The sequence below is a fragment of the Chiloscyllium plagiosum genome, chromosome 4, assembly GCF_004010195.1.
Source record: "Chiloscyllium plagiosum isolate BGI_BamShark_2017 chromosome 4, ASM401019v2, whole genome shotgun sequence".
NCBI classification, from domain to species: domain Eukaryota; kingdom Metazoa; phylum Chordata; class Chondrichthyes; order Orectolobiformes; family Hemiscylliidae; genus Chiloscyllium; species Chiloscyllium plagiosum.
In genome coordinates, this window is record NC_057713.1 from 67,212,584 (window position 1) to 67,226,683 (window position 14,100).

A 14,100-nucleotide genomic window follows, 5' to 3' on the forward strand; every position below is an offset into this window, starting at 1 on the left:
ATGGCCAATTCACCTGACCTGCACATCTTTGGACTGTGGGAGGAAACCGGAGCACCCGGAGGAAACCCACGCAGACACGGGGAGAACATGCAAACTCCACACAGTCAGTCGCCTGAGGCGGGAATTGAACCCGGGTCTCAGGCGCTGTGAGGCAGCAGTGCTAACCACTGTGCCACCGTGCCGCGCATTGTCTATTGTCTAAAAGTGAATCAAAATAATAATAATATTCAACTGAAATGTAATAACTGTGAGAAATCTAGAAGTAAATCTAGAAATAAGCCTGAATCTCAGGAGCAGCTGTAAGATCCACACTTCTCTCAGTCCACCATTTTAGAATCGTTATGAAATACACCCCAAATTCAAAAAGGGATTGGGTAAATATTTTAAGGTGAAAAATCAGTACAATGCAAAACTGACCTTGCTAGGGTTTAAAGGAGGATACTTGATCAACACTATCCCTATGAGGATCAAAATTATGGTAGAGCAATTTTGAGCATATTTTCCCTACCTATGCTTCCTCTCTAAACTCCAAAATATGACACAAGGTTCCTGTTTTAAGGAAATTTAAGGATCTCCCAGAAAAGTCTCAAAGGGCAGCCAGCATTTTGTTTTAATTCTGAGAGTGTTAGGCTGCAGTCTATGAATTTAGCTTTTTGTCCCTTTTCCAAATCACTTGCATACTTCAGAAGGCCAGTATTGTTAGATTTCTTGCTGACTTCTTGTTAGTATATTTTTAAATTTTGGTTTGGAGCAGTGAACTGTGAAAGAAGATTTATAGAGAAGAGAGAAACAAACAAAGCTTGCTTATTTGTGAGGCCAAGTTTGTAAGTTTTTCTGGTTGCTTCTTGATCAAAGGATTCTACAGTCTCTTCAACACCTAGGAAAGTAGCATGTATAAATAGGTAGAAGATATTTGGCCATTAACAAGGTCAGTACCGGGGAATTTGTGCTGGCAAGTCTGCGAGAGAACATGATGGTCAAACAATGGGAGAGTTTGGGATTGTGAACTGTTTTGAATTGGAGTTTTTGAGAGAGGGAGTTTGAAGTTTCAGCATGAAGATTTGAAAGCTACTACCTGACTAACCTCCCAGAATCAGCTATTGGAAGTTCAGAGAATAGGAAACGAGTAATAAATATTACTGTAAGTTCCTCAGAGTGAATGTCTTCAGAAAATCAACCAAGAAACATTCATATACACCTATGGAATAACATATCATGAAAACTGCTGAAGTAATTTGTACAATTTTGTTCCTTTTAAAAATTTAATTTATTCTTTAACTATGTTTGTTGGTCTTCACAGTTAACATCCTGGTAAAACCTTTTCTGCACCCTCTCCTTCTGGTATCCACATCCTTCTGGTAGTGTGGTGACCAGAACTGTCTGCAATATTCCAAGTATGGCCTAACTAAAGTTCTATAAAGGTTGCAGTATAAATTGTTATCCTTATACTCAATGCCCCTTCTAATGATGAAAACAAATCTATTAAGGTTTGTCAGAGGATATAGATTAGTTGGGGCCAGGGGCAGAAAATAGCAAATGGAGTTTAACCCAGACAAATATGAGGTAGTGCATCTTGGAAGATCGAGTACAGGTGAAAATTATCAGTGAATGGCACAACCCTCAGCAGTATTGATATGCAGAGGTAGCTGGGTGTCCAGGTCCACAGATCACTGAAGGTGACCGCATGTAGATATGGTCGTAAAAATGGCCTCTGGCATGCTTGCTTTCATGGGAAGGGGCATTGTGTCTTAGGTTAGGCAAGTTATGCTGCAGCTTTATAGAACTTTAGTTAGGACATTCTTGGAGTATTGCATACAGTTCTGGTCACCACATTATCAGAAGGATGTGGATGCTTTGGAGAGGGTACAGAAAAGGTTTACCAGGATGTTGCCTGGTATAGGGGATTTTAGCTATGAAGAAAGGTTGAACAAATTGGGTTTGTTTTCACTGGAATGCAGGAGGTTGAGGGGTGGCCTGATAGAATTTCATAAGATTATGGATGGCATGGATAGAGTGCAAACTATGAGGCTTTTTCCCAGGATGCAGTGGTCAATTACTAGGGGACACAAGTTCAAGGTGCTGGGAGAAGTTTAAAAGAGAAGTGCAAGGCAAGTTTTTTCACATAAAGAGTGGTAAGTGCCTGGAATGCATTGACAAAGAAGGTGATGGAAGCAGACACAATAGCAACATTTAAGAAGCACCTGGATATATACACTATACATGAATAGGAAGGAAATAGAAGAATTCAGGATCATGTAAGTGAGGAGAGTTTTCGTATAGAAGGGCAAAATGTGTTTGTGGAGGCTTGGAGGGCTGAAAGGCCTGTTCGGGTGCTGTATTGTTCTTTGTTCTTTATATTTGGGTTTAAATCATTAAAATTAACATGATAACTTTTTAAAAAAATAATTATGCTCCATTAAAGTCATTGTATTGATTAAGTCTTTTGTTTCAGCTACAAAGAATCGAATATTCACGAAGTCCGGGGTTGATTCTTCCAAAAATCTGTTTGGAACATTGAAATAAATTTTGAGGGTCTATGAAAGTTTTAGTTCCACTGTGATTCAATTTGGCTGACTGTCCTGTAGCAGTGTATACCTTTTCTAACTCAAAACCACGCCCATCTCCCTGTTAAGCCAGGTATACAGGTATTCCCACTATGTGGACTTCCTATCCTTGACCTTTGCCCCAGTCTCTATCTGATTCAGATGACGTGGTAAAGGGTGGATGGAGATTTCACCATAGAAATCTCACAAAGTTGAAACCTGGAGTTTGCACACTGAAGTCCTGAAAGAGTTTGTGGCTATTCTGGAAAATTCCTGCAGAAAAGATGGTGAGGGTTCACAGATCAGCTGAGTAATTTCTACATTGTCAAATAGTGGTAGTGGTGTTTAGATCTCAATGAACAAAATGTTACAGAATGTAATGAATGGATTTAATATGTGATTTTAACACTGAAATGTTGTGTTTTCCCTCTTTTAAAAAAATGTGGCAGTCTTATTTTATCACATCCATGTGTTTACTGGTAATAAACCTGGAGCAGAGACAAATGCCAATGTTTACATCAACATATTTGGTGAAAAAGGAGATTCAGGGAAACGGAAGCTGCACAAGTCTCAAAACAATCAGATAATCTTCCAAAAAGATCAGGTAACAAAACAAAAGAGCAACATTAAATGCAAAGCATTTTGTTTGCATCATACTTCATTGCTTGATGTAATGGTGTCGTAATGTAGAAAGAACAGTAATTTGTTCAAATATTATTATTTAATATCTTAGAAGGAAAGACACTTCCAGGATGGAGAGGGACCATTTGGACCATTTGAATTCTTGTTTGAAGCATTTCAAAATATTGTGTAGCTTTTTCTCCAAACTGTTGTACATACTTCTCTTTCAAAATTTTAGCTATTTTTCCCTTTAAATATGCACGAATGTCAGTCACAAATGACTTCATCTAATAAAGTATTGCATGCTTAAAGAAGAACTGCTGGGATAGGCTGTTCAATATCATAGAATCCTTACAGTGTGGAAAAAGGCCGATCGGTCCAACAAGTCCACACTGACCCTCCAAAGAGGGCAATTTAGTATGGCCAATTACTTAACCTGCACATCTTTGGTTTGTGGGAGGAAACTGGAGCACCCGGAGAAAACCCATATCAGTTGAATTGTAAGTAGAGCTAAAACTACAGAATCAATGGCAAGCAACTCTTACAATACAGAATAAAATATTGTTGAAGAAGCAGCAAAAACTACTAGAAATGTTTTTTGTGAAGCTCCTTCAGTGATATTTTGGCACTGAGAAAGTAAGTGATTAGAATGTTTTCCTTTTTCTTATGTTGACTTTATTTTTATGTGTGCCCTTACTACAATATTAAGTTGAATGTTGTCTTAGTCATGGAGTCATAGACATGTTCAGCACAGAAACAGACCTTTTGGTCCAACTCATCTATGCCAGCCAGCTATCCTAACCTAATCTAGTCCCATTTTGCCAGCATTTGGCGCATATCCCTCTAAACTCTTTCTATTTATATACCCATCCAGATACCTTTTAAATTTTGCAATTATACCAGCCTCCACCACTTCTTCTGGCACCCTCTCTCTGAAAACTTTGCCCCTTAGGTCCCTTTTATATCTTTCCCCTCTAACCCTAAATCTATGCCCTCTAGTTCTGGACTCCCCCCATCCCAGAGAAAAGACTTTGTCTATTTATTCTATCCATGCCCCTCATGAATTTATTTACCTCTATAAGATCACCCTCGGCCTCCAACACTCTAGGGAAAACAGCCCCAACCCATTCAGCCTCTCCCTGTAGCTCAAATCCTCCAACCCTGGCAACATCCTTGTAAATCTTTTCTGAACTCTTTCAAATTTCACAACATCCTTCCAATAGGAAGGAGACAGAATTGTACACAATATTACAAAAGTGGCCTAACCAATGTCCTGTACAGCTGCAACATGACCTCCCAACTCCTATACTCAATACTCTGAACAATAAAGGAAAGCCTATCAAATGCCTTCTTCTCTATCCTATCCACCTGCAACTCTAATTTCAAGGAACTATGAACGTACACTCCAAGGTCTCTTTGTTCAGCAACACTCCCAAGGACCTTACCATTAAGTATATAAGTCCTGTTAAGATTTCCTTTTCCAAAGTGCAGCACCTTGCATTTATCTAAATTTAACTCCACCTGCCACTCCTCAACCCATTGGCCCATCTGATCAAGATCCTGTTGTAATCTGAGGTAACCTTCTTCGCTGTCCACTGCACCTCCAATTTTGGTGTCATCTGCAAACTTACTAACTATATCTCCTATATTCACATCCAAATCATTTATATAAATGATGAAAAGTAGTGAACCCAGCACCGATCCTTGTGGCCAACCACTGGTCAAAAGCCTCCAGTCTGAAAACCCTCCACCATCACCCTTTGTATTCAACCTCCCAGCCAGTTATGTATCCAAATGGCTAGTTCACCCTGTATTTCATGAGATCTAATCTTGCTAACCAGTCTCCCATGGGGAATCTGGTCGAATGCCCGTCCACATAGATCACGTCCACCACTCTACCCTCATCAATCTCTTTGTAATTCTTGTTGATGGCAATTCTTTTCATCTCTCATCTTGCATTCATGGGGTTAATAATGGGGATAATAATAATTGCAAAGGTGTAATAATGTCTAGAGCAAGTTTGGAATGTGAACATCAGAACTGAGCTTTAATGGCAGGTCATGAAGCAGCATATATCATTACTGATCATCTCTCCCATCTCTTCATTCAAAATTGGGAAGAGCCTTTAGCCAAGAGATGATTATTTAAATAGAAATAACATGCAGCATTATGGGGAAAATGAAGGCGAATGTCACCAAATCATGCTGCTCATTCAGAGAGCAGATGCAGGCATGAAGAGTGAAATCTAATAGGTGAGACGTGTGGCAGATTCACGTGAGATGTTCAGTGAGTTAACATAAAGCTCATCTTGCTACATCCTTTACATTTATTTCAAAAGGTGTGGCGAGTTCAGAATTGAAGCATATTATTACTTGTTAAACACCTTGTTAACAGCCCAATTCGCCATGGGTTGCAAGCCTGATGAAGGACTTTTGCCTGAAACGTAGATTTTCCTGCTCCTCGGATGCTGCCTGACCTGCTGTTCTTTTCCAGCACCACTCTAAACTTGACTCTGTTTTCCAGCATCTGCAGTCCTTGTTTTTACCTGCATACTTACAAAACCTACCATACAAACTAGCCATGTTGAATACTCAAATGGAAATCAGAGCAGATTCTTGCTTCATTCAAATCGTCACTTTCTCCAAAATAACTATATGTCAAAGAATGGGTATGAATATCTCAGGCAAGTTCCATGGAAACCAGCCAAACACATCTGATATGCCAGTCCCTAACAGGAGAAAGTGAGGTCTGCAGATGCTGGAGATCAAAGTTGAAATGGAAATCAGAGCAGATTCTTGCTTCATTCAAATCGTCACTTTCTCCAAAATAACTATATGTCAAAGAATGGGTATGAACATCTCAGGCAAGTTCCATGGAAACCAGCCAAACACATCTGATATGCCAGTCCCTAACAGCCCACATGGAATATCTATGATCCGTTCCCAGGACATTTCTGCATTTCAGTGTTGCTGCTCAGGCTGTACCACTAACTATCATTGGAATGCTGCAAGGAGAGAGAGTGCTCAGGGAAAAGCATCCAGTTCACAGACGGGACCATTGGTTAGCACGGCTGCCTCACAGCATCAGGGACCCGGATTTGATTCGCCCTCTGGCTGGATGGAATTTGCACATTCTCCCTGTGTCTACGTGGGTTTCCTCCGAGTGTTCTGGTTTCCTCTCACAATCCAAAGATATGCTGGTGAGGTGAATTGGCCATGTTAAATTGCCCATGGTGTTCAGTGATGTGTAGGTTAGGTGCACAAAGTTAAAAATCACACAACGCCAGGTTATAGTTCCATATTTTGAAGCACTAGCTTTTGGAGCAATTGTTAGGTGCATTAGTCAGGGGTAAATGTAGAGTAGTAGCGAAATGGGTTTGCATGGGATACTCTTTGGAGGGTCGGTGTGTACCTATTGGGCTGAGGGGCATGTTCCCTCACTGTAGGGATTCTATATGATACGATCATAACACTCATTCAGTCTGAGCCTACCTGGATGCTTACAGTATCCCTATCTTGGCTCACCTTTTTGTGATGGCACATCAGCCAGAGATACTAATGCAGACACAAGCACAGAAAAATTGTTATAGTTGTCAGCAGGTCTCATCAGGGTATCAGAATTCGGATCCTCTGCTGTCAAGTGGTGAGAAGCCAAATGATATGTAGCCAATATCCATCTTGACTCCTCTGACCTCCTATGGTTAATTTGTTTCTGGAATATGGGAGGGTCAAGTATTATGGGAGATGAATATGGGAGGCACAGCTGTTACTGTTGGTGCAGGTGGGGAGGTGTCCCAATAGAGTGAATAGGCTGTGCAGAGGATTTGCAGGGCTAGTAGTGTCAGGGTTATTATTGGTGAGGGTGAGTGAGGAAAATGTTACAGGAAATAGTGAGATTTATGGAATATCAGCCTGGCTGAGAGGTGGCTACAGCAGTAAAGATAGTGATTATGAGATATCGGAGAGAAGATGGTGTCATGTAGGTTGGCAAAGTTGAGAAGGTCATTGACCTCCTTCCTCCAGAGCTCAGCATCCAGCCAGACAGCTGAGATTGTTTTAAACTGGGTAGTAACTTCATGTCTGGTGTTGACTAATCATAGAAGAATCATAGAATCCCCACAGTGTGGAACAGGCCATTTGGCCCAACAAGTCCACACCAACCCTCTGAAGAGTATCTCAGCCAGACCTATTCCTTTACCTTATTACTTTACATTTCCCCTGACTAATGCACCTAGCCTACACATTTCTGAACACTATGGGCAACTTAGCATGTCCAATTCACCTAGCCTGCATATATTTGGACTGTGGGAGGAAAACCACGCAGACACAAAAAGAATGTGCAAACTCCACGCATACAGTTGCCTGAGGCTGGAATCAAACCTGCATCCTGGTGATATGAGGCAGCAGTGCTAACCACTGAGTCACTGGAGTAAGAGGAAGTCCTGCCTCTGTACCACCCCATCCAGCAGGATCTCTCGGACTCTTGCCTGCAAACTGCAGCAACAATTTTCCTGTCTGCCATGTCCATGTCAAGAACCGTGCAGGGTAACTTCAGACTGATGATACTAATCTGGGAGCAAAATGACCTTTTAAAGATGGAACCTGTGCTATTGATACAGGTGAATTATGGGATTTCTGGTGAGTGGGGAGTAGCTCCATGAACACTGCATGGCAAAACCGGCCATAAAATGTCTTTGGTGTTCACCATAGGGACAGGAACACCATTTAATATGACAATTTTGATAAGATGCAGGAAATAAACTCTCTCAATCTTGTGGTGAGAAACACTTGCATTTAGCCAAAAAAATATAAGATTTATCCCAAAGAATTTAATGTCATTCTATTGCACCATATTGATTCCATATGTGATTCTAACAGGCAGTTTAGGATTTGTGAACTTATCTTACAATATTTCTATGTTAACTGTATTGATGTTTTGATTAGGAACCCATTCTCCAATTCCATTATTCTGCAAAGAAAAAGAATCCTTTAAATGTCCTTAATTTTTGCAGCATATCATTCATTCGCCAGATCAGTTTAAAAATATGGATTACATGGCCTCTGATTCCTTTTCTAATGAAAATAAGTTTAATCTTGAGTCTGGCTTCACACTTCTCTGAACATTTTTTTCAAAATCTCAGATTTTTACCCATTTGCCCTACCCAAAATTTCATTCTGAGCATCGCTTACACTGTGTAACTGATAATATGAATCCACCTCAAAAAAAAGATGCAAATGCTTGAGGTATGTAATGTGTTCAAGGTGTTCAATGCGCACTAATTCAGGCAGTGAATATGAAAGGAGACTAGAAGCCCTTACATTAGTAATATAACTTGAATGTTTGATCAGTATTTCTGCATCTCTTCCAAAATTGTTCAAGTTGACCTCTGCCTGGTGCTACCTAACATTCTTGGCTTTCAGAGACCAGTTTTTCCTGCTTAGTGGCTCCAAACACCCCGAGCCCACCAACACCCGTACAATCCATCCACTGTGGCTTTTATTCCCTGCTATGCTTTTGGCTGAATTTTATGTTGGTGATACTATCCCTGCAACCAGGCCCTATACTGTATGTGTATGTGTTGACTCTGGGGTAGCCATTTCTGTTAAGTTCGGCAGCCTACCCTGAGAGTTGCTGATATTCAGAAGGAAAATAACTCAATGTCTTGCTGACCACTGCATCTGCAGACCGCAAACCAGCCTCAAAAATCATATAGATAGGACCTGGGAGAGTCAGGACCAGTCAGGCAGGCTTTGAAAGGAGAGGCATCAATTCCTAGTAAAGACAGTGGTGTTACTTCTAAGACAACTATTGAGATAATATTATGGCTTCGAAAGGCTCAGGGTGGAGAGTCATTTAAATCTGGGTTTGAGGGGATGAGGACACCTTTCCTACCCCATAGTTCACGTGGGGGATCCTAAGATGTGCAAGTCAGATGAATTGGCCATTCGAAATTGCCCATAGTGTTAGGTATATCAGTCAGAGGGAAATGGGTCTGTGTGGGTTACTCTTTGGAGGGTCAGTATGGACTGGTTGGGCCGAACGGCCCTGTTTCCACACTGTAGTGAATCTAATCTCAACTGAAGAGGCTGGCTAATTAAGGGCCATTCCTCCTCACTCCTACTTGTAGCAAAAGCATGCTGTGGCTAAATGAGAGAGATGCTATCAGCAAGCACCACTTCTTTAAGAAACCCCACTGCCTCCCCCCACCTTCCATTCTTTAAACCATCCCCCATTCTACTTATTGCCTGTGACCTAGGGGATCCATGGCTGCTTCTCTTCCACACCTACTGATGGATAGGCAGTCTACTTCCTGACCTGCTCCACAAGGCTTGGGAACCCCAACACCATCAATTAAGTGGGTTTCCAATTGGCTTTTAATCATGGTAGGGTTGCCACGGTTCATGAGCCAATGGAAAGGCATGTTACCACGGCATGGCAGCCTACAGTATGTCTTAATGTGCAGAGATTGTAACTCATTTTTAGTAGAATTTCCTCTCCTTTTAAGTTTAATCATATTTATAGACTTCCATGTGATAACTATATTTATTAATTTGCCATCAGTCATTTTATTTATTGTTTACTGTGTTCTCCAGCTGGTTTATTGGCATTTAGGTTGCTTTTGTTTCTTGTAGCTCTAGAACACTTGGCTCAATACATTTCCTAATTTGGTCACAGACTGATAAACCTCTTTTAGTTTCTTAACTTCAGTCTCTTACCTGGAATGCCCGATGATCTAAGTTTGTGCAGCAAACTTTCATGGGGAACTTTTCCAAAGATTAGCAAGGCTGCCTCACAATGCGAGAGACCTGGGTTCGATTCCAGTCTTGGGTGACAGTCTGTGTGGAATTTCCCCCTTCTCCTTGTATCAATGTAGGTTTATGCGGGGTACTCCAGTTTCCTCCCGTAGCCCAAAGATGTGCAGGTTAGGTGAATTGGCCATGGTAACAATGAGGGGTTACAGTGATAAGGTGGGGGACTGTATCTGGGTGGAATGCTCTATGGAAGGTCAGTGCAGACTTGGTGAGCTGAATAGCCTCATTTCACACTGTAGGGATTCTTGGATTCTATGATCTCATTGAAACATGCATGATTCTTAAGGGGCTAGACAGGATAAATTATGAGAGTATGTTAACCCTCATAAGAAAGTCCATTTGTAGAGGTCACAATCCAATTTAAGACTGAGATGAGGAGGAATTTCTTCTTTTAAGGTTGTGAGTCTTTGCAGCTCAATGCCACAGAGAGCTATGGAGCAGAATATTTGTGTATATTTAATGCTGAGATAGATTCTTGTGGTAGCAGCTTGCTGTGGAATCTCACCAGGGGCCCAGGAATTTTTATTTGGGGATTATAATAAGGCAGACTTGATTTAAGGAGCTTAGGTTAAAGGACCCCCTGGGGACAGGGATTATAATATGAGAGAATTCACCCCTTAGTTTGAGAGAGAGAAGCTGGAATTATGTAACGATATTACAATTGAGTAGATGTAACTACAAAGTCATGAGAGACGGAACTAACTAGAGTTGATTGAAAGGAGAGCCTAGCATGGAAGACAATGCTGCAGCAAAGGCAGGAGTTTCTGGTGGTACCAGAACAGACACCATAGAAATCCATCCCAAGGAAAAAAGAACCATATTAAGGGAAAGATGAGGCAACCATGGCCTACAGGGGAATTCAGAGACACCGAAAAAGAAAAAGTATACTGTGTGATAGAGAGTAGTGGAAAGCTGGAGGATTGGGAAAACTAGCAAGAATGCCAAAGAAAAGTAATGGCGGGGGGTGGGGGTCGGGGAGGTGATTGAGATGAAAAATGAGAGTAAGCTAGCTATTAATATTAAAGAAGATAGTAGTTTCGATTAGATTCTCTACAGTGTGGAAACAGGCCCTTTGGTCCAACAAGTCCACACCGACCCTCCGAAGAGCAACCCACCCAGTCCCATTTCTCTCTGACTAATGCACCTAACACTATGAGCGATTTAGCATGGCCAATTCATCTGACCTGCACATCTTTGGACTGTGGAAGGAAACCAGAGCACCCAGAGGAAACCCATGGGGACAATGTGCAAACTCTACACAGACAGTTGCCCGATGCTAGAATTGAAGCTGGGACCCTGGTGCTGGAGAAGTAGTAATGGGGAAGAAAGAAATAGTGGAAGAACTGAATGGTATTTTACATCAGTCTTCACAGTGGAATACATCAGCGTCATATCAAAACTTCAAGAGAGTGAAGGGGCAGAGATGAGTGTCCATTGCTGTCACTAAGGAAAAGGTGTTTGGGAATCTGAAAGGAGTGAAGGTGGATAAATTACCTGAACCGGATTGTCTGCACTGAAGAAGTTGGCTGAGGAGATTATAGAGGCATTGGTTATGATATTTCAGGAATCACTGGAGTCAGGGAGAGTTTGAGAGGATTGGAAAATGTCTAATGTAACATCCCTGCTTAAGAAGGGAAGTAGGCAGAAAACAGGAAACTATTGGCTGGTTAGTCTGATCTCAGTCAATAAAATGGATGAAATTATGGAGTACTTGGAATTGCATGGTAAAATATGGCTGAGTCAGCATGGCTTCATAAAGAGGAGGTCATGCCTGACATATCTGTTAAAATTCTTTGAGGAGGTAACAAGCAACTTAGATAAATGAGAGGCAGTGAATGTGATCTCTTTGGATTTCGAGAAGACCTTTGACAGGTTGTGCGACAGGAGGCTGCTAAATAAGATGAGTCAATAGTCTTAGGAGCAATTTATTGGTCTGGTTAGAGGATTAGCTGTTCAGTAGAAGACAGAGAGTGGGGATAAAAGAGTCATTTTCAGGTTGGCAGCTGGAGATTCGTGGAGTTCTGCAGGTGTCAGTAATAGCATCACAACAATTCATGTTATATATTAATAATCTGGACAGAGGAACAGGAGGCATCGTTGCCAAGTTTGCATATGACGCAAAGATAAATGGAGGTAGTATTGAGTAAAGAGGGAGCTGCAGAAGAACTTGGACAGCATAGAAGTGGTGGATAGGATAATAAGTTTAGGTATTTTGGTAGGAAGAATAGAGGCATTGACAATTTTCTAAATAGTGTAAGGTTTCAGAAATCTGAAATACAAAGAGTCTTCGGAGTCCTTGTTCAGGATTCTCTTAAGGTTCACATGTAGGTTCTCTTGACAGTTATGAAGCAAATACAATGTTCAAATTTATTTCAAGAGGACTAGAATATAAGAGGCTGCGTAAGGCTGGGGTCAGACTGAGTTTGGCCAAGTCATTGAGTATATTTAAGACAGAAATGGATAGATTATTGATTAGTAAGGGAAACAAGTGTTATGTGAAGAAGCCTGGAAATTGGAAGTGAAAAACTTATCAGCCATGATCGAACAGCAGATTGATGGACTAAATAACTTAATTCTGCTCCTATAATTTATGGTTTTATCAATGGAAGAATCAAGAATTATGGAGAAAATACAGGAATGAGGACATAAAGAAAGTGGGATCACCTGTGATGGGTGGAGCAGGCGTGAGGTGGTAAATGTTTCAACTTATGTTTCTATTTTTTATGGTGTTATAGATAATAGAAATGGCCCCTTCTGTGTTGAAACAAATCTGATTTTGTGGTTATATATTTTTCTATTTGTTGCTGAATCTGTTGCAATTTTATTTCTCTATTCCCTTATAGAACTTTCTGCTGCAGTATGTCTAATGTCTATTCATTTAACTTTATGACTTTCTTGTGGTGCTTCTTGATAACTTTCAGGATATATCCAGAAATTTTGCACCACCAATTAAAAATAATCTGTTTTAATTGACCTATTTCTTTACATTTAATTTGTATTGAATTCACAATTCAAACAGTGAATATAGTTCCTTCGACACTACCCAAATCTGAACCTGATTCTCTGAGTATGTGTACAAGGAACTGAACTCGAGAAAGATGCGTGTCATTGGCACGTTGTTGATAGTCTCGGATTTTAATAGTCATAAAAGATTTAGAAGTGATGAATGTCATCATTGAAAAAAAATGACAATAGTTATCCTGTAGGAAAAAAATACCACTTGATGGGCAGAAGTCTTGAAATTCTTGTGATTGCCTAAGTACTTAATGTCTTACTGCAATAAGATAGGATTGGTGTTTAGTTTCTTACAACTCATTTCCTCAATCATTTTGAAAATAATGCATATTACCTTTCTATATTGTAGATGGATACCTTCACTATTGAGGCAGTTACTCTGGGAATGCTTAAAAAGATTATAATTGGCCATGACAGTATGAAAGCAGGTACTGTAAGATTTATCCATGTTTGAACATTTACTTGCTATTACAGGGAAATAAAACTGAGACATTCATGATTGCTATTTCCAATGGCTATAGGCAAAAAAACTGTCAACTTTGAGAAGAGTTTGAAATTTACAGACCACTGAGAGGCTGGAATAGAGTGGGCATGAAAGAAGATGTTTCCACTGTTAGGATACACTAGGACTCGAGAGCACATCCTCAATGTGAAGGGATGACCATTTAGAACTGAGATGAGGATGAATATCTTCAACTACAGGGTGGTGAATCGGTGGAACACATTGCTGATTTGATTTGATTTACATAGAACATTACAGCGCAGTACAGGCCCTTCGGCCCTCGATGTTGTGCCGACCTGTCATACCAATATGAAGCCCATCTAACCTACACTATTCCATGCTTGTCCACCCACATGCTTGTCCAATGACGACTTAAATATATTTAGAACATAGAACATAGAAGAATACAGCGCAGTACAGGCCCTTTGGCCCTCGATGTTGTGCAAATCCAAGCCCATCTAACCTACACTAGCCCACTATCCTCCATATGCCTATCCAATGCCCGCTTAAATGCCCATAATGAGGGAGAGTCCACCACTGCTACTGGCAGGGCATTCCATGAACTCACGACTCGCTGAGTAAAGAACCTATCCCTAACATCTGTCCT

At 40.7% G+C, this 14,100-nt stretch overlaps 1 protein-coding gene across 8 annotated transcripts in view; it reads left to right on the plus strand.

The window, feature by feature from the left end:
* Positions 1-14,100, plus strand: part of LOC122549101 (lipoxygenase homology domain-containing protein 1-like) — a 344,896-nt gene that overhangs the window by 293,002 nt on the left and 37,794 nt on the right. For 7 of the 8 annotated variants that reach the window (XM_043688351.1, XM_043688353.1, XM_043688355.1 and 4 more), the window contains 2 exons: positions 2,993-3,147; positions 13,341-13,419. In XM_043688351.1, coding sequence (XP_043544286.1) covers positions 2,993-3,147; positions 13,341-13,419 — 234 coding nt within the window. Of the gene's footprint in view, positions 1-2,992; positions 3,148-13,340; positions 13,420-14,100 lie in introns of those variants that run through there. The other variant, XM_043688361.1, reaches the window with a different exon arrangement.